Source organism: Pristis pectinata, chromosome 1 (genome assembly GCF_009764475.1).
Source record: "Pristis pectinata isolate sPriPec2 chromosome 1, sPriPec2.1.pri, whole genome shotgun sequence".
Taxonomy (NCBI): Eukaryota; Metazoa; Chordata; class Chondrichthyes; order Rhinopristiformes; family Pristidae; genus Pristis; species Pristis pectinata.
In genome coordinates, this window is record NC_067405.1 from 3,150,597 (window position 1) to 3,171,906 (window position 21,310).

The 21,310-nt window shown below is 48.1% G+C and overlaps 2 protein-coding genes across 2 annotated transcripts in view; one reads left to right on the top strand and one right to left on the bottom strand.

Moving 5' to 3' along the window:
• The window catches only part of usp37 (ubiquitin specific peptidase 37), a 62,536-nt gene extending 41,252 nt beyond the window's left edge, over positions 1 to 21,284 (bottom strand). The window contains 8 exon segments of the mRNA XM_052024508.1: positions 423 to 501; positions 2,709 to 2,806; positions 3,039 to 3,116; positions 7,904 to 8,025; positions 9,115 to 9,188; positions 9,191 to 9,272; positions 10,555 to 10,762; positions 21,154 to 21,284. Of these exon segments, the coding sequence (XP_051880468.1) occupies positions 423 to 501; positions 2,709 to 2,806; positions 3,039 to 3,116; positions 7,904 to 8,025; positions 9,115 to 9,188; positions 9,191 to 9,272; positions 10,555 to 10,710 (689 nt within the window). The 5' untranslated portion in view covers positions 10,711 to 10,762; positions 21,154 to 21,284.
• LOC127569523 (ATP-binding cassette sub-family B member 6-like) overlaps positions 1 to 21,310 on the top strand; it is a 549,089-nt gene that overhangs the window by 314,935 nt on the left and 212,844 nt on the right. The window lies entirely within an intron of this gene.

A 21,310-nucleotide genomic window follows, 5' to 3' on the forward strand; every position in this document is an offset into this window, starting at 1 on the left:
AAATCTCTCCCCTCTCACCTTAAACCTGTGCCCTCCAGTTCTCGATTCCCTCACCCTGTGCGCATTGACCCTATCTATGCCCCTCGTGAATTTTATTCAATTTCATAGGTGATAGGATTCTGTCTGGTACCATAGTTGCCACATTGCTGGACCAATGCAATACTAATACCAGCAGAAAAACATCCAACACTGAAATTATACAGTTTGGCCTTCACACATTCTCTGGAGAAGATCTCACAAACAGATGTTTACAGGTTATTTACTGGAAGCTCTTTCAGATAGAACACACTTTGCAATCAACAAACTGGTTATATGGTTTTACCCACGGCTACAGACTCCTCAGTAAACAGTGGCAACAAAGCAAAACAGAAATTGGGAAATGCAGATGGGACTAAGTGGCAGAAGCACTTGGCAAGGCTCACCTGTCCAAGAAGGAGTTCCCTGAGGAGTAATCCTTGGAAGAGGCTCTACTTCCATAAAAGGATTGGAGTGGCATCAGACCTGCAAAGAGTAGGAAAGACGATGTACATGTGACTAATAAATAAATAAATGAATAAATATCTTTAAGTGTAGTGTTTGGGTCCAGTGGTCCAATGGACTTCATCTGGAGGTATCTTCATCTCCCACACTCTCCAGCTTTAGGATCTAAAGAATATCATGCACAAGGAAACAGATGTCGGCCTTTTCTCCTTGGAGTGATGGAGGATGAGGGGGGACCTGATAGAGGTATATAAGATGATGAGAGGCATTGATCAGGTAGATAGTCAGAGGCTTTTCCCCAGGGCTGAAATGGTTGCCACAGGAGGACATAGGTTTAAGGTGCTGGGGAGTAGGTACAGAGATGTCAGGGGTAAGTTTTTTTACTCAAAGTGGTGAGTGCGAGGAATGGGCTCAAGCAATGGTGGTGGAGGCGAGTACAATAGGGTCTTTTAAGAGACTTTTGGATAGGTACATGGAGCTTAGAAAAAGAGAGGGCTATGGGTAAGCCTAGTAATTTCTAAGGTAGGGACATGTTCGGCATAGCTTTGTGGGCCGAAGGGCCTGAATTGAGCTGTAATTTTCTATGTTTCTACGTCCTGAACTTCTTCCCCAACTGCCCTCAGTACAGCATCTAATTGTGCAGAAAAATAAAGTGCTGGAAATGCTCAATAGGTCAGGCAGCAACTGTGGAGAAAGAGTCAACATTAAAGGTTAATGACCTTTCGCAGAAGTAAAAAAAGTTAGAAAACAAAAGAGACAGATGTTGGAAGCCGGAACAAAAGCCAGAATGCTGGAAGAACTCAATGGGTCAAGCAGCATCCGCAGTGTTGACTTGCACCTTTTGCCTCCACAGATTCTGCATGACTGACTGAGTTTGAAAAAAAGTTAAAAATCAACTTTGTTTTCAGTTGCAGAGGAGGTTGAGAGAATGAAGGGAATATCACCCAATCTGCAGTTGGTTCCTTCAATATAAAGGAGCCCACACTGTGAGCACTGAATACAATATACTAAGTCGGATGCAGTACAACTCAATCACTGCTTCACCTGGAAGGAGTGCTTGGGTCCTGAGATGGTGGGAAAGGAAGAGATAAAAGGGCAGGTTTTGAACATCATGCAGTTACATGGAGAGATGCTGGAAGGTGGGAAGTAGGTGTTGGTGGAGATCAAAGTGAACCATGGAAGGAATGGTCCCTTCATAATGCTGAAAAAGGAGTGGTACCCAGTGATGGCATCACATTGAAAATTATGTTGAATGTAAAGATTGGTAGTGTGGAAGGCGAAGACAAGGGTAACTCTACTTTTGATCAGGATTATAGGAGAAGGGCTGACAGCAGAGGTGCAGGTAATGGAGCAGATGATGTTGAGAGCCTTATCAACTATGGTGGAAGGGAAGCCACAGATAAGGAAAATGGAAGACATTTTGAAAGCACTGGTATGGAAAGTGCCACAAACAGAATTGATGGAGCAGCAGAAACTGAGAAAGTGGACTGAAGTCCTTACAGAAAATAGGGTAGAAAGACATATTTAGGTACCTGTGTGAATGTAATGGATATTGGTTGCTAGTGCATCCCCTAAGATAGAGAAATCGAGAAAGCAAAACCACTTGGATGTACTTGATAACAGAACCGGAGATGTGAAGTCTCTTTGTAATATATGATTGTTTTAAAATGTCATAAGGAGGTAAGGAATGTGATAGAAGGAGAAACATTCTGATTTGGTCAATGTCTGGGAAGTAGCAGTCAGTTTCACAAAGGACCAACAAATGTCAATTGAATAAATGAGCAGACAATCATTTTTAGGTATTGGTTGAGGGATGGGGGGGAAAGAGCTGGCACAGAATGGTCTTCTACTCTCCTGTGTGATTTCATGGTTCTACCACTTAGTGGCCAAAAAATATGTTGCATCCACCTGATAGAATATTCAGGGCCTCGGCTTAATGTTTCATCTGAAAAACAGCATCTCCATCAGTGAGGCAGTGCGCCCTTGGTGCTGAAGAATAGACTGTGCTCGAGTGCTGAAGTGAGGTTTAAAACCCACAAACTCAAGACATTGAAACCTCCAGTGACTGGCTAGAGTTCTTGAGCAACCAGAAGCACCAAGAACAAATTGAATTTTCTATACTTCAAATCTGAGCAATCTTGCTCAGTCTATCCCTTAGAAACAGTGGGAACAAGGAGAACTGTCATGGACCAATCTCAAGATTTGTTTCAAAAGAAGAAAAAACCCACCAGAACTCCTGTTCTCCTCAACCTGCTTCAGGCCTAGTTGCTTTTCACGGCAGCTGCTTAGAAATTTACGACCAGAGTCTCCAGTTGCCTTGTTATTGCTGTAACAACAAGGAATTTACATTAAAAAAAAATCTATGTCCTTCATGTCCACGTTAGCCCCATGAATCACCCAAAGCAGTGGTACCTTCTATGAAACTGCATACTGTCGACCAAACTGCACTTTTTCCACCCAGTCTAAAACATTACAATGCATCTGGCTCTGACCTGGGCCATTCAATTCCCTCACTAAGATTCAGCGTCAATATCTCCAGAGTTGCTGCTGATACTAACCTGGAAGAGTCGTTCTCTTTGGGATAATCTTCAGTCAGTTCCAGGTCTGGGGACAGCATCCTCTTTCTTTTCTCACTCCTTCAATACCAATAATGACAGGATTAATAAATCAAAGGTGCTAAAGATGAGGGTGCAAACTCACAACATATGGAGAGGAATCAGAAACAAAAACACAATAATCAACTCAGAGTGGCGTCAGAACAGGAGGCCATTCCTGAATGGCTAGCCTCCAATTTAAAGGTTGTCCTCTTGTTCTAGACTCTTCCAATGGAAAATGTTTCTCAGAGCTCCATTAATTCATTTCAAAACCTGCCATCCCCCAACCTAAATTCTGGGGAGTAAAACCTAGTTTATGTAATATTGCTTAGTCCACTCTGTGGAGCCCTGGTAACATTGTGGTGAATCTGCCCCAGATTCCACCCAAGGTCAAAAAAATGCTCCTGAGGGACAGTGCGTAGAATTGCAGATAGGAAGCTTCTGGTGTGCATTAGTGTTTCAGTTCTGGAAGCTGTTCCATAAGGCAAATGTTATGCATCAGATTTAACAGAAGTCATATGCAAGTTTACTATGTTATTTATTTTGATGACAGTAGCTTCCAATCCTATCCTATGCATTGCATGAATACATGGTATTCTGAATTAACACAACAAATGTGGATTAAACACTCTGAAGGAATAAAAAAAAATCATGGATTAATTAGGAAGTAATTTAACATTAACTTCACATACCTTAATTAAATATGATCACACTAACATTCCTACCACCTTTGGATATGGTTAAAACAGCAAAAGTTGAATTTTCTCCAACTTGCAAGTATATACCGTGATCCTAACAGACCATGACACAAAAGTAGCCGCATTACCTACCAACATGGCAACAAGTAACTCCTTCTTATGTAATCCTTAAACATCTACTCAAATTGGAATCTTGAACTAAAAGATACAAGTTTGAATGTGACCTAATCCAGGGAGCAACTACAACATTTTCTCTGGAGTGGTGGAGGCTGAGGGGAGATCTGATAATACGATTATGAGGGGCATAGAGAGGGTAGAAAGCAGCATCTTTTTCACAGGGTTGAAATGTCTAATACCGGGGGCATGCATTTATAGTGAGAGGGGTAAGTTCAAAGGAGATGTGCGGGGCAAGTTTTTGTTTTGTTTACACAGAGAGCGGTGGGTGCCTGGAATGCACTGCCAGGGGTGGTGGTGGAGGCAGGTACGATAGAGGCCTTCAAGAGGCTCTTAGATAGGCATAGGAATGTGCAGGAAATGGAGGGATATGGACATTGTGTAGGCAGAAGGGATTAGTTTAGTTGGGCATTTGATTACTAATTTATTTAGTTTGGCACAATATCATGGGCTGAAGGGACTTTTCATGTGCTGGACTGTTTTACGTTCTATGTATTCCACAGCTCAGGAATTCACAATATACCCAAATGGATTCCATCTACCTTAATGTCACCTCATTTTCTCTTCTATCATCATCAGTTCTAATCCATTCCCTATTTCCTACCAAAGGTGCAGTGCACCCTGAGACTCCACTCCTTAACAAGATTGAATTTATTCTAAAGTGACCTGTTGGGCAATGGGACAGGCTGTCCAATCAAACCAACTCTATACTGCTTGCTTGAGAATATTACATGGCACAGAGAAAGCCCAATCACTCCATGCAAAGTTGGTGGTCATCTCAAGCCTCTCCTCATCTAAATCTCGGTATAATCCTTTATTCCTGTCACTCTCATGTGCTTGATTCCAGCTTCCCCTGAATTACATCTAAGCTATCTGTTTCAACCACTTCCCGTGGAGTTTCCAAATCCTCACCACTCTTTGAATCAAGAAGTTTCTCCTGAATTCCCCACTGGAATTCTTGATGACTACCATGTACCAAGAGCCTCCAGTTGTGCTGTCCCCTACAAGTGCAAACAATCTCTGCCTCCACTCAATCAGAAAATGTCAACATTTTAAAGACCTCCATTAGATCTTCCTCAGCCTCCCCTCGAAGACCTAGTTTACTCATTCTTTCCTGATACCTGCACTGTTGAATTTCTGGGTTCAATTTTGTAAACCTTCCTTACACCTTGGTCAGTGACCCTATTCCCTCTTTACAATATAGCAACCAAAATGGCTGATTAATGTAATGAGTGTTTAGTTGAGTGAACACAATAATGATTTTTTGTAGGTAAACCATATTTGTTGGAACTATATAGAACATAGAACACTCCAGCACAGTACAGGCCCTTCAGCCCACAATGTTGTGCCAACATTTTATCCTGCTCCAAGATCTATCTTACCCTTCCCTTCCACATAGCCCCCTATTTTTCTATCATTCATGTGTCTATCTAAGAGTCTCTTAAATGTCCATAATGTATCTGCCTCCACAACCTCTGCCGGCAGTGCGTTCCACGCACCTACCACTCTGTGTAAAAAAAAACGTACCCCTGACATCCCCCTTATACCTTCCTCCAATCACCATAAAATTATGTCCCCTTGTGTTAGCCATTGTCACCCTGGGAAAAAGTCTCTGACTGTCCACTCGATCTACGCCTCTTATCAACTTGTACACCTCTATCACGTCACCTCTCATCCTCCTTGTCCACGATTATTCTCAACACTGGTGCCCCACAAGGCTGCATCCTCAGCCCTCTACTCCCTATACACTCACGACTGTGTGGCCAGATTCTGCTCTAACTCCATCTACAAGTTTGCAGATGATGCCACCGTTGTAGGCCGTACCTCAAACAGCGATGAGCCAGAGTACAGGAAGGAGATAGAGAGCTTAGTGGAATGAATGACAACAACCTTTCCCTCAATGTCAACAAAAGAGCTGGTCACTGACTTCAGGAAAGGGGGTGGTGTACACGCACCTCTCTACATCAATAGTGCTGAGGTCGAGAGGATTGAAAGCTTCAAGTTCCTGGGAGTGAACATCACCAACAGCCTGTCCTGGTCAAATCACGTAGATGCCACGGCCAAGAAAGCTCACCAGCGCCTCTACTTCCTCAGGAGGCTAAAGAAATTTGGTTTGTCCCCTTTGACTCTCACCAACTTTTACCAATGCACCATAGAAAGCATCATATCTGGGTGCATCACGGCTTGGTACGGCAACTGCTCTGCCCAGGACCGCAAGAAGCTGCAGAGAGTTGTGGACACAGCCCAACACATCACAGACACCAGCCTCCCCTCCTTGGACTCTCTTTACCTCTCATTGTCTTGGTGTAGCAGCCAGCATAATCAAAGACCCCACCCACCTGGGACATTCTATCTTCTCTCCTCTTCCATCGGGTAGAAGATACACGTACCACCAGACTTAAGGACAGCTTCTACCCCACTGTGATAAGACTATTGAATGGTTCCCTTATACAGTGAGATGGACTCTGACCTCACGATCTACCTTGTTGTGACCTTGCACCTTATTGCACTGCACTTTCTCTGTAGCTGTGACACTTTACTCTGTACTGTTACTGTTTTTACCTGTACTACCTCAATGCACTTTGTACTAATTCAATGTAACTGCACTGTGTAATGAATTGACCTGTACGATCGGTTTGTAAGACAAGCTTTTCACTGTACTTCGGTACAAGTGACAATAATAAACCAACACCAAGAAAAGCCCTTGCTCACTTAACCTATCCTCATAAGACATGCTCTCCAATCCAGGCAACATCCTGGTAAATCTCCTCTGCACCCTCTCTAAAGCTTCCACATCCTTCCTATAATGAGGCAACACAAAACACCTTGCACATGTACTACACTGATAGGATCAGTGAATAATTTACAAAAGTTCAGGATGGTACACAGGCAAGTTATTTCAAATTGTTCTACTGCAGAGCAGTCACAAGCTACTCAATTTATCCCATACATCTATTTGTTACCATTTGTACAGTGCAGTTCGCAAAAGTGAAATTAGATAGCAATTATTTGAAACCCTTCATTTATCTGCTCCCACTGAAGAAATGAGGGATACTAGTTAAAAATCTGTGCAAAGGGGCCAGGCCCAAAGTAGATAGAATCATTCACCCATCATTCCTATCCTCCTAGTCTCTGCCTCATTATTTTGTCACAAACTCTCAAGATCTCTCTCACCCCAGCTTTGCTCCAGAGCCTCCAATATAATAAAACTTCCAATTTCAACCTCCACTTGAAGAGGCAAACTGGAAGATGGTTGGGAATGGCGAGGACAATGACTGCCATTAAAACTTTACTATCTTTGATCTTCCTTAACAACAGCTATTCATTGATTGGCCCTGAGTCACCATTCCCTTCTTTATAAAATTATTCTTAATGCTAGTAAACTATCTGAAGAATATCTGGAGAGAGGTTGGACAAACTTGGGTTGTTTCTCTGGAGTGGTGAAGGGCTGAGGGGAGATCTGATTGAGGTTTATAAGATTATGAGAGGCATAGATATACAGCCGTTAACTTTCACCCAGGGTTGAAATATCTAATACTAGAGGCCATTCATTGAAGGTGAGAGGGGGCAAGTTCAAAGGAGATGCACGGGGCAAGGTTTTTTTTAAAAAAAGAGTTGGGAGTGCCTGCAATATGCTGCCCGGGGTGGCGGTGGAGGCAAATATGATAGAGGCGTTCAAGAGGCTCTTGGATAGCGACATGAATGTGCAGAGAATGGAGGAATATGGACATTGTGTAGACAGAAGGGACTTGTTTAGTTAGGCATTTAATTATTAGTTTAATTAGTGGGCCCTGTTCCTGTGCTGTACTGCTCTATGTTTCTAATACTCTTATATTCCAAGTGAAATGGCTTGCTTTCTTCCATCTTACTTGATTTGACTGATGTATCCTATCCCCTTGTTAAATTGTATATAGGTAAAGCAACAAGGAAGTAAAACTTGTGTAAGCAACCTCCTACCTGTTCTCTGACTTGATTGCTCTGGATATAGTGTGAGAAGTTGAAGTAAATGCTGTCCCAACCTGCTGCCCGGGTGCTGCTTGCTTGCAGAGCTTTCGGCCCATGCTGAAGACTTGCTCGGCCTGAACTGTTCATGGTTTTTCCGTTTGGAGTCTCATCTCTCTTCTCCCGGTGTCTGGAAGAAATGTTTCAATCAGAAATTCATGTTTAGAGGGAGAAAGGGAAACCTGCAAATGTAGGAACAATCAAAAAAACGTCAAGACAAATGAGGTGGTTGTTCCGGACCAGACACAGATCTCCCAGATACCAAATAACCTGCTCTACATTTCAGGCATTTCTAACAGATTCCAATATTTAGACATTTTCATTAAATCTGCTGAAGAGAACAGACTCTCAACAAAGCACCCACCTGCCTTGGCTAGAGAGGCAGGAAGGACAACCTCAAGAGTCGTGCTATTTCACAACGTGAATAGGTAATAGTTTACCCACCTGATTCTCTATATTAGATAGCTGACGGTGAGATTCCTTTGACATAACCCGGTTTCCTAACATTCCTCCAAAGTTGCTGGATCCTGGATGTGTCTTCATCCCTGAAAAGTAGTATATGTGAGACCGAACTCAAACATTATGGGAGTTGAATGGAATGATCCAGCCCAAGGTTAGCACACAGGTGGGAGTCACATAGTCCTTCATTTGTAATGGGGAAAAAAAAATCAAGATCAATCCTCATCCAGATGGATTGCAATTGTGCCTTCCTGTCCGGTACTTAAGGAAAGCTGACCAAGATCGAGAAGAAAATAGAGGGTTGATGCAGATAGTGTATCAGGTATGCAGTGTAGTGAATCAGGCACGGTAGTGTAGCGGTTAGTGTAACACTTTACAGTGCCAGCGACCCGGGTTCAATTCCGGCCACTGTGTGTAAGGAGGTTGTACGTTCTCCCCATGTCTGTGGTGGGTTTCCTCCGGTGCTCCGGTTTTCTCCCACATTCCAAAGATGTACAGGTTAGGAAAGTTGTGGGCATGCTATGTTGGCACCGGAAGCATGGCAACACTTGCAGGCTGCCCCCAGAACACTCTATGCAAAAGATGTATTTCACTGTGTGTTTCAATGTACATGTGACTAATAAAGAGATCTTATCTTAGTGTCCTGGCTGATGACAATCCCAATGAGCACCTAATGATACATGTTCTATTTTGAACACAGCACTCACCCCAGGGCCCAACTCCTCCAGATATTCCTTCAGGAGCAGAGCATCTGTACTAGGAGCCTTGTCAATAATCAGCTGCTCTTGTCCTGCAGCGTCAACAGCAGCCGGCTATGCTGCTTCATCGAGGGGCTGATTTGCACCACCTTCACGTTTTGGCTGAGCTAGTCACAGGAAAGGGAGCGCAAAGAAAGCCTGGTATTAGAGACTGCCATCCAATCTGAGCTATGTGACAGACAGAACAGTGGACAAAGCAAAACTATCGGACAAGGCTTAGTGCAACCTGCTGGACCTACCAGTGCACTCAATTCAGTCAACCCTTTTTTTTAAAATAAAAATTGGAATAATCCAATAAATTCAACTCCGCAAAGCTACAGCATGACTAGGTGGGAATCTATATTGCTTTCTTAAATAAATAACCCTTTGAATTAAGGAATGAAGAGCAAAATAAATTAAGTCAATTAAGGCAATGTTTTGCTTTCAACTTAAAAGGTGGGTTGATTGATCTCTAGGTAACAGAGGGTGCAGAAGGTGTTTACTAAGGTGCTGCCTGGATCAGAGGGTACGTGGTATAAGGAGAGGTTGGACAAACTTGGGTGTTTTCTCTGAAGCAGTGGAGGCTGGGTGGAAACCTGATAGAAGGTGATAGGATTATGAGAGGCATAGACAGACAGCTAGTACTTTTTTCCTCTAGGGCCGAAATGTCTAATACTAGAAGGCATGCACTTAATGTGAGAGGGGGTAATTTCAAAGGAGGTGTGAGGGGCAAGTGTTTTTGCTTCACACAGAAAATAGTGGGTGTCTGTAATGTACTGCAGGGGTGCTACTGGAGACTAATAAGAGGCGCTTAAGAGGCTCTTAGAATAGGCACGTGACTATGTGATTACTAGATAAGCATATGGAGGAATTTAAAATAGAGGGATATGTGGGAGGAAGGGGTTAGATAGTCTCAGGTGAGGTTTAAAGGTCAGCATAACACTGTGGGCCGAAGGGCCTGTATTGTGCTGTACTGTTCTATGCGACTGTGCAGAGAATGAAGGGATATAGATCTTGTGTGAGTAGAAGGGATTAATTAAGTATTTAATTACTAGTTTAATTAGTTCAGCACAACACTGTGGGCCTAAGGGCCTGTTCCCGCGCTACATTGTTCAATGTAACTGGGTGTCTGCTGTATTATAATAACATTACAATGGCCGCCTTCTGGTCCCATTTCTTATGTATTTTCCTTTCCAGACAATTAAGGGAATCTTGATTAAGATTCCTGTCCCAAATATTAACTTATAAATGAAAGGAAAACCAGATGAGGCTCCCACTCCTGATCACCATCAGAGATTCCCAGTTCAAGAATACGTAGATACGATTCAACAATATATTGGACGAGAATAACTCAATTTAAAATAATTCAGGTTGTGGTCCAAATCCTTGCCTATTTTGGTGCAATGGTACCTGGAATGTTTTAGCAGGACCTCCAGACTTGAAGATCACAACCAGAGAAGCTTTGTTGTCCTTCTCCACAATTTCAAAGCTACCCTCTCTCCACTTTGTGGTGCCGGTCTGGATGCTGTGGATCCGGATCTGGCCATAAACTCTCATTAGTGCCATTGTGCGAAGGATTTATTAGGCTCACAAGCAGCTGTCAACTCCACCAACAAACCTGCAGGGAAGATTTTTATAAAGGGATTAGGTGTTCTGCAGAAATTAGTCTCATCAAAAAGGAAAAGTACAACAGATACATACCGTGACCTCGAAGCAACCAACCCACATTTTAAGTTGAAAGCAAAAAAAACTGCAAATGGTGAAAAGAGAAAATACTGGGGATAGTCAGATCAGGTAGCATCTATGGAGAGAGGAACAGAGTTAACGTTTCAGATTGATGACCCTTCATCAGAATATTGAACCTGAAATGTTAACTTGGGTTTTTTTTTGAGTATCTGCGGCATTTTCTGTTTTTATTTCACATTGATTGACTTTCCCTGAGGGAAACAATGATCCCATTTCTTATTCTCCCCAAAGTGAGCCATGACATGTCCTATCCTGCATCTACAAAAGACAGACGTGCATTTCTAAAGTGCATTCCGAAGCGTTTCCCAGTCAACGAAGCCTCTTTAAACATAGAGGCTTATTAACAACTATGTTATCAAGCTATGTTGCAGGAGTTCAACGTGCAATAAAAAGAACAAATTCAGAAATCATTTTACTCTAAGAGCTCCTGTGTGGAGTCAGAGTTTGCTCACTGCATCCACTCACCCAAGGAGACTCCTAATGTCAGTTCTACCTTTCCACTCACTTGGCCTTGTGGTCCCTTGTCCCACTCCTGCAATTTAAGAGTAATTTTCCATTCACTTTACTGCCAAATGTGTTACTACAGGTTGCCTTAGAATTGAAGAGACTACTTTCATCAGTCATTCCTGTAATTTCTAACAGTCAGATTCATGTTACATCTCTTGCCTGAACTGGCTCCAAGTTATGGGTACCTTTATACATACACAAGAGTGAGGAAACTCATGACCATATCAATTTTGGAATTTTTGTTCTGTGTCCTCTGGGCTTTGTCGACTGATGGGAGGGCAGATGTCAAGTGCTTGGACTTCTATAATTCTGGGATCTCCCAATGATGCACAGAAGAGACAAGAGTGAAAATTTGCGAGTTGCCTGGGCTAGCACCTGAGCTGCCAGAGACACTAGCAGATTGGGGAGGGGCCAAAAATAGTTGGAAAATGATTCAAGGAACTTTGACCACAGTGATATCTGGTGAATTAGGATTCATTGAAAGAATAAGAACATCATTGGAAATATTTCCTCTATAATGAGGCACAAAGGACCACAATACTACAGAGATGTATGGAGACACAAGAGACTGCAGATGCTGGAATCTGGAGCAACAAACAATCTGCTGGAGGAACTCAGTGGGTCAAGCAGCATTTGTGGGAGGAAGTAATTGTCAACCTTTCGAGTCCTGATGCAGGGTTTTGAGCTGAAATGTCGACAATTCCCCAATTCCACCCCCCCCCCCACCACAGAAGCTACTCGACCCACTGAGTTCTTCCAGCAGATTGTTTGTTACTACAGAGATGTATTGCTCACACAACAAATCACAAGCTTCCAAAACACAAATTACCCTGGAGGAATCGTCAGCATCACATCACACTGAAGGCAGGTCACGTTAAAGGGCAAACACGCGTCTCAAATCACATGATTAAAGGAAAAGGTCAGGGAAATGGACTTCACCACACCTGGTCACTACTTTTATCTCCAAAAATAATGCACAATAACTTGATATTATCCTACAGAAACACAAGCATCTTACAAACTCTGCTGTATTAGTAAACTCAAGTGTAACATGTATTGGAGCTGAACGCTTGCTCGCTCTCTCACACGCACACACACACACAATGTTACATTTATGTAATTCACAATTACTTTCAGCTGCACATTACATAACTAATCACTTGAATGACCTCAGGTCATTCACTGCACAATGGTCAGTGACAAAAACTGACAGAAACATTTGGTGTTAACAAGGGTCTCATTTCTGGCCCTTGGAATCATTAACTCACCATCACTGATCCTTATGTCAACTTCTCAGCGATGCAAGGCCCACATATCACTGAAGCAAGAGTTTGTACAAATAGTGTAACAATGACCAACCTTATGACTGCCCAAGCAGCTTTTTAGCAAACTCTTTACTACACTTTTCCATAATATAGGCAGACTGCGAAAAGTGTAAATCACAGCATTGAACAAGCAAAGAGATTGACGAGAGAACTACTTGCTTCATAGAGTAAATGGAAAAACGTGAGATCTCCTGGCATTCCCAATTATTTTGCTGCAAGTTTGTGTCAGTGACAGAAGTACACCAACTGAGTAAAACTCAGTTGGCTCAAAAATACTGTTTGCCTTCACAGGCTGCACAGAGAGCACCCATTCTATACCATCTCCACCTACCCTGTCCAGTCAAACGCCAAGTGGAGTCTTAACTGGAACACTGCATTTGGTGGAAGGAAAATAGTCCATCGACATATATTTCAGTACAAGAGTAAAGATGGCTTACAACATTTGGGTAGAGCCATGGCAAGACCACATTTGGTGTATTATGTCCAACTTTGGTTTCTCCAACTAAAGAAGTATATACATGCTATAGAGGGAGTGCAGCAAAGATTCACCAGATTTGTTTTTCCAAATGATAGATTTGTCATACAAGGAGACACTGAGTGTGCTATGCCTTTAAGAGTTTAGAAGAATGAGATGACCTCATTGAAAGGTATAACATTTGCAGAGGGTTTGTGAGGATAACTGTGGAGAAGGTGTTTTCCCTAGCTGGAGGGTCTAAGAACTAGGGGGTCAAAATAGGTAATCCAGAAGGTGGCAAATCTTTAGAATTTTCTACCACGAAGGAGTGCAGAGAGTCAGTCATTCATTTCATGCAAAACTGAGATTAATAGACTTTTGGATGTTAGAAGAATCAAAGAATATGGAGATAGGGAAAGAAAATTATGGTGAGGTAGAAGATCAGATTTTGTTGAATACCGGGACAAAATCAAGAGGCCAAACTGTCCACTCCTGCTCTTATAAGTCACTTCTTGCCATCATGGACTGGAGCTTCCCAGTGTTGACACAGCCACTTCAGTGAAGATTAAAGGTCCTGATGGAGGGTTTTAACCCGAAATGTTGACAATTCCTCTACAATGCTGTTCGACCCGCTGAGTCCCTCCAGCAGGTTGTTTCCTCCTCCATGTTCCAGCATCTGCAGCCTCATGTCTCCGTTAAGATTCTCATCAATAATGACACCACCTTCTTCACCCCAGATGTTGACAATCAGGAGGAAATGGCAGCATTTTTGTTAGTTGGAGATGGCAGGCAACTTTCATACATAGGAATAACTCTCAGACATTCTTGCTATTTGCCTAGAATCTTTCTCAGTGAAAATATTTCTAAGCTTTCCTTCATAATGTAGAGACAGAATCCTCCGGTATCACATCAGACAATTACTTCATCTGTCAACCTTGATTCAATTTCAACAATTTGTCTCCAACTTACTATGAAATTAAATGCTGAAACGTGAGGCATTATGGGGCAAAATATACCAAGCACCAATTTATAAATCAACAGCATCTCAAAGATCGCAGAGCAGAAGCAGGTTTCCCGGGAAGTCAAATACTGAATGTCAATCATTCATTAGTGAAGGGCAGGCAGGGGACCACTCACCAATGGACCATAAACAGTAAGTGTGAACTCTGCACAGGTGATGTATACGTCATATAAAAAGTGCACCAGACTTGTACAACAATGCAAGTGGCAACAAACCACATTGGTTGAGTACCCTTGAAAATAAGACTAGAAATAAGGGTGAGACATTCTGGTGAAGAAAGGAGAAATGAGAATGGGTATAAAAGTCGCTAAGTGTCTGAGACTAGATTACGAACAGAAAAAGGAATCCACAAGTTTTATAAACAAAAAGGTGTAAAGAATGTGGTCAAACAAAAGATTAAACCAATCTGAAACCAAAAGGAGATCTTCTGTCAAAGTAGAGGGTAACAAGCAAGAACTTTGCATCCATCTTAAAGAGGAAGCCTCTATTGGGGCATCATGAAAGAAGGCAGCAGCAATATTGGATAGCATTAAAATAATGAGGCACTTAAAATGTAGGCAGTTCTCAAAGTAGAAGAGTAACTTCATTTGAGGTGATAACCAAGAATGCAAACTGCAGAAGCTGGGACAATAATCATTTAATTCATCTTGAACATAGGTGATAGTCCCAGGCTCCTGGAGGTCATTAAGAATCACAGGGTTCTCGATGAACGTTGAAAGTAGGTGGAGCTCAGCGATCAGTTGCAATTCTTTTTTTAAATTATTTGTTCAAGGGATGTGGGCTTCGCAGGCTGAGCCAACATTTAATTTCTCATCCCTAATTGCCCTTGAGAAGGTGGTGTTGGGCTGCCTTCCTGAACCACTGCAGTCCTGGAGATATGGGCTTACCTACAATTAAACCCAAAAATGCAGTGATGAAACTTGCAGAAGTAACAGACCTGGACACAAGTTACTGACATTCAGGAAACTATGGGCTAGGAAATAAAAACCTGCAAGGTGTGGTGAAAGAAAGTTGTGTTTGATAATATGATCGAGGTGTTTAATGAAATAACAAGTGTGTTCAAGAACTCTCAGAGTTTGACAAAATATGACAGAGTAAACTTATAAGCAAAATCATATCCCATGGTTTTAAAGGGGCTGCGGTAGAATAACAAATAATTGTTTCTCAGACTTAAGGAAAAATAGGCAGTAGTGTTCCCCGGTACTGCTCTTTTTGATAAATTGATGGTCCACACTTAGAATATGCAGAACAAAATTTCAGGTTTGCAGATGACATAAAACTCAAACGTAATAAACTACAAGGGTAGTAAGAAACTTCAGGAGAACAGTCTTGTAAAACAGGAAGGCGCAGCCATGTTCATAGATCAGATGAAATTTAAGTGTGAAATGGTATGTTTTGGTAGTAAGAATAAGTACAAACTAAATTGAACAATATTAAAGGGAATGTAGGAACAGAGAAACTTAATCTTTATACACAAATATTTGAACACAGGACAATGAGAAGGTGTTTAAAGCAGGAAGGATCTTAAGTGAAATGTTTTTTAAAAAATCAAGAAACTGATACTAAATCCATTGACCCAAGCTAAACCTCAGTCTGTTCTGCTCCAGACTTCAGGAAAAACAAAAACCTTACAGAGAGTGCACTCTCTCTATCTGGTCCTTATGATATTGCTGTTGGATCTTGCTGAATGCAAAAATCACTGCCATATTTCCTACATTACAAAAGTATACTTAAAAACTACTTTCTGCCTTGAGAGTTTTGCAAATATCAGGAAAGATGCAAGACTTTCAATCATTCTTTCACCATAGAGAAGTTTTGTTCTCCTTTGGAGAACAAATCTAGTTGGATTGCATGTATTCTTGCATGAGAGGCAGGTACTGACCGGTACCTAGTGTGAGGGGTTTACAGTAAATGCACAGACATGAAAATATGCCCAAACAATAATTTACCATAGTCCACAGACAAAGATATTCCTAAAGAGAAAGAATACCCATCCTGCAGTAATGCAGAACATTTACATTGTTAGATGATGAAAACACACTGACCTCTCTCCTCTACCAAGATCAGTAAATTGAGGTCAATAACACACAAGGATGAGCAAGTGCTGACATGCCTCTGACATTAATATGTTCAATACTGAGTTCAACAAGCAAATGATTCTGCTGGACCATATTCACATCATTCAGTCATTTAGCCTCTATGTCCCTTTTCTTTCCTCTGTCTCCACACTTAACACTACTTTTAACTTTTCCTATTAGCTGAAACATTGGGCCCACTTCCTTCGCCAGTTTTATTTAATTCATTTTTTGGGACCAGGGTGTCTCTGGCAAGGCCAGTAGATACTGCCCATCCCTAGTTGTCCTTGAGAAGGTGATATTAAGCTGCCTCCCTGAACTGCTGCTGTCTTTCTGGTGAAGGTGCTCCCGTAGTGCCACTGGCGAGGGAATTCAATATATTTCCAAATTTGCATGGCGTCTGACTTGGGAGGAGAACCTGCAGGTGGTGGTGTTCTCAGGTGCCTGCTGCCCTCATCCTCCTTGGTGGTAAGTGGTCACGGGTTGGGGAGATCCTGTCGTAGACTACACAATTAATTGCTGTGCATTTTTTTTTAAATGGTGAACACTGTAGCCAATGCATATCAGTAGTTTAGGAATGAATGCTTAGTTTATCGGATGGGTGGCTTCGTGAAGGCTGCTTGTCTTAGAGATTATGAACTTCTTGAGAGTTGCTGGATCTGAATTCATCTAGCAAGCAGGGAAGATGCTGCTTGAACACATCACTAATATCCTGAGCATCCAATCTGACATTCAGAGACCAATCTATACAATTCTTCCTAATAACAACAAACTCGTCACAGCATCCACCTGGTCCCACAACCATAACAGAAAAAACATCAACAAAACATTCAAAACACCGAGATGGCAACTTGATGGCTCAGCCTGCAGCCCCTCACTAACCACCAGCTGGCCACATCCTCGGTCACCCCACTCACAGCCGTCCCACTCCACATCACAGCATCCCAACCACACCCTGCCCACCACCATCACAGACCCTTCTCCTGCCACCCTAACCCTCTCCCCAAATCCCCCCCAGAGCTACTACCCACTCCTCACTACCCCTCCAATCCCGCCACCCCCTCACTCACCCTTCCCTCAATCCCAGCACCCTCCCCCAAATCCCAAAATACCCACCTCACCTGCCCCACTTCCGCCAAGCTCCACCCACTCCTCGATCCCGCCGCCCTCCCTACCCTCTCCACCTCCCCCCCACACCCCCTCTCCTCCTCCGCCCTCCACCTGTCCACCTCCCTCCCTCCTCCTCCTGTCCACCTCCCTCCCTCCCCCCTCCTCCTGTCCACCTCCCTCCCCCCCTCCTCCTGTCCACCTCCCTCCCCCCCCCTCCTCCTGTCCACCTCCCTCCCCCCTCCTCCTGTCCACCTCCCTCCCCCCCCTCCTCCTCCTGTCCACCTCCCTCCCCCCCTCCTCCTCCTGTCCACCTCCCTCCCCCCCTCCTCCTCCTGTCCACCTCCCTCCCCCCTCCTCCTCCTGTCCACCTCCCTCCCCCCCTCCTCCTCCTGTCCACCTCCCTCCCCCCCTCCTCCTCCTGTCCACCTCCCTCCCTCCCCCTCCTCCTGTCCACCTCCCTCCCCCCTCCTCCTGTCCACCTCCCTCCCTCCCCCTCCTCCTGTCCACCTCCCTCCCTCCCCCCTCCTCCTGTCCACCTCCCTCCCTCCCCCCTCCTCCTGTCCACCTCCCTCCCTCCCCCCTCCTCCTGTCCACCTCCCTCCCCCCTCCCCCTCCTGTCCACCTCCCTCCCCCCTCCTGTCCACCTCCCTCCCTCCCCCCTCCTCCTGTCCACCTCCCTCCCTCCCCCCTCCTCCTCCTATCCACCTCCCTCCCTCCCCCCCTCCTGTCCACCTCCCTCCCTCCCCCCTCCTCCTGTCCACCTCCCTCCCTCCCCCTCCTGTCCACCTCCCTCCCTCCCCCTCCTGTCCACCTCCCTCCCCCCCTCCTCCTGTCCACCTCCCTCCCCCCCTCCTCCTCCTGTCCACCTCCCTCCTCCTCCTGTCCACCTCCCTCCTCCTCCTGTCCACCTCCCTCCCCCCTCCTCCTCCTCCTGTCCACCTCCCCCTGTCCACCTCCCTCCCCCCCTCCTCCTCCTGTCCACCTCCCTCCCTCCCCCCCTCCTCCTCCTGTCCACCTCCCTCCCTCCCCCCCCTCCTCCTCCTGTCCACCTCCTCCCTCCCCCCCTCCTCCTCCTGTCCACCTCCCTCCCTCCCCCCCTCCTCCTCCTGTCCACCTCCCTCCCTCCCCCCCTCCTCCTCCTGTCCACCTCCCTCCCTCCCCCCTCCTCCTGTCCACCTCCCTCCCCCCTCCTCCTCCTGTCCACCTCCCTCCCCCCCTCCTACTCCTGTCCACCTCCCTCCCCCCCTCCTACTCCTGTCCACCTCCCTCCCCCCCTCCTACTCCTGTCCACCTCCCTCCCCCCCCTCCTACTCCTGTCCACCTCCCTCCCCCCCTCCTACTCCTGTCCACCTCCCTCCCTCCCCCCTCCTCCTGTCCACCTCCCTCCCCCCCTCCTCCTGTCCACCTCCCTCCCTCCACCCCCTCCTCCTGTCCACCTCCCTCCCCCCTCCCCCGTCCACCTCCCTCCCTCCCCCCCTCCTCCTGTCCACCTCCCTCCTTCGCCCCCTCCTCCTGTCCACCTCCCTCCCTCCGTCCACCTCTCTCCCTCCCCCTCCTCCTGTCCACCTCCCTCCTCCCCACCCATCCACCTCCATCCCTCCCTCCACTCCCCGTCCACCTCCAGCCCTCCCATCTCCCTCCCTCCTCTGTCCCACCTCCCTCCCTCCTCCTGTCCACCTCCCTCCCTCCCACCCTCCTCCTGTCCACCTCCCTCCCTCCTCCTGTCCACCTCCCGCCCACTTCCCTTCCTCCCACCTTCTCATCCACCTCCCTCCCTCCTGCTGTCCACCTCCATCCCTCCCTCCACCCCCGTCCACCTCCCGCCCTCCCATCTACCTCCCTCCCGTCCTCCCATCTCCCTCCCTCCCCCTTCCTCCCGTCCACCCTACCTCCCTCCCCCCTCCTCCCGTCCACCCTCCCTCCCTCCCCCCTCCTCCCGTCCACCCTCCCTCCCTCCCCCCTCCTCCCGTCCACCCTCCCTCCCTCCCCCCTCCTCCCGTCCACCCTCCCTCCCCCTCCCGTCCACCCTCCCTCCCTCCCCCCTCCTCCCGTCCACCCTCCCTCCCTCCCCCCTCCTCCCGTCCACCCTCCCTCCCTCCCCCCTCCTCCCGTCCACCCTCCCTCCCCCCTCCTCCCGTCCACCCTCCCTCCCATTGTCCACGTCCTTCCCACTTCCCTTCCTCCCCCCTTCTCATCCACCTCCCTCCCATCCACCTCCCTCCCTCCTCCCCTCCCGCCCACCTCCCTCCCCCCTCCTCCCGTCCACCCTCCCTCCCTTCCCCCTCCTCCCGTCCACCCTCCCTCCCTCCTCCTCCCGTCCACCCTCCCTCCCCCCTCCTCCCGTCCACCCTCCCTCCCCCCTCCTCCCGTCCACCCTCCCTCCCCCCTCCTCCCGTCCACCCTCCCTCCCCCCTCCTCCCGTCCACCCTCCCTCCCTCCTCCTCCCGTCCACCCTCCCTCCCATTGTCCACGTCCTTCCCACTTCCCTTCCTCCCCCCTTCTCATCCACCTCCCTCCCATCCACCTCCCTCCCTCCTCCCCTCCCTCCCCCTCCTCCCTCCCCCCTCCCTCCCGTCCACCTCCCCCTCCCTCCTCCTGTCCACCTCCCCCTCCCTCCGTCCACCTCTCTCCCTCCCCCCTCCTCCCGTCCACCTCCCCCTCCCTCCGTCCACCTCTCTCCCTCCCCCCTCCTCCCGTCCACCTCCCCCCTCCCTCCCCCCTCCTCCCGTCCACCTCCCCCTCCCTCCCCCCTCCTCCCGTCCACCTCCCCCCTCCCTCCCCCTCCCTCCCGTCCACCTCCCCCCTCCCTCCCCCTCCCTCCCGTCCACCTCCCCCCTCCCTCCCCCTCCCTCCCCCTCCCTCCAGTCCTCCTCCCTCCCCCTCCCTCCCGTCCTCCTCCCCCTCCCTCCCCCTCCCTCCCGTCCACCTCCCCCCTCCCTCCCCCTCCCTCCCGTCCACCTCCCCCCTCCCTCCCCCTCCCTCCCGTCCACCTCCCCCCTCCCTCCCCCTCCCTCCCGTCCACCTCCCCCCTCCCTCCCCCTCCCTCCCCCTCCCTCCCGTCCACCTCCCCCTCCCTCCCCTCCCTCCGTCCACCTCCCCCTCCTCCCCCTCCCTCCCGTCCACCTCCCCCTCCCTCCCCCTCCCTCCCGTCCACCTCCCCCTCCCTCCCCCTCCCTCCCGTCCACCTCCCCTCCCTCCCACCTCCCCCTCCCTCCCCCTCCCTCCCACCTCCCCCTCCCTCCCTCCCACCTCCCCCTCCCTCCCACCTCCCGTCCCCGTCCCCCCTCCTCCCGTTCCCCCTCCCCCCTCCTCCCGTTCCCCTCCCCCCCCCTCCCGTTCCCCTCCCCCCCATCTCCCTCCTCCCCCTCCCACCCCCCTCCTCCCCCTCCCACCTCCCCCTCCTCCCGTCCCCCTCCCCCTCCCCCCTCCCCCTCCCGACCCCCTCCCTCCCTCCCCCGACCCCCTCCCTCCCCCTCCCTCCCTCCCCCTCCCTCCCTCCCCCTCCCGACCCCCTCCCTCCCTCCCCCTCCCGACCCCCTCCCTCCCTCCCCCTCCCGACCCCCTCCCTCCCTCCCCCTCCCGACCCCCTCCGTGTTGCTCCTCACCTTCTCTCACCCAGAGCCCCCAACCAGCTGAACACGGGACCGGAGACCGGGCGGGCAGCGGCGCCGGAGTCACGGGTCGGGGAACCTCGCCGCTCCCCCCCCGGCGCGGTCCCGCCACTTTCCGGGCCGTTCCCATGGAGACCGCTCCCCGGTTCCCGCCACTTACCAGGCCGTTCCCATGGAGACCGCCGCGCGCGCCGCTCGGGTTGTCCGCCGCCCGCGAGATGGCGGGAACCGGACTCGGGCTCCCAGACTGCACCGCGCGCGCTGCGGCCCGGCGGGAAACAAAAGCCCGGTCCCTCCCCCCCGCCGCCGCCCAGCGT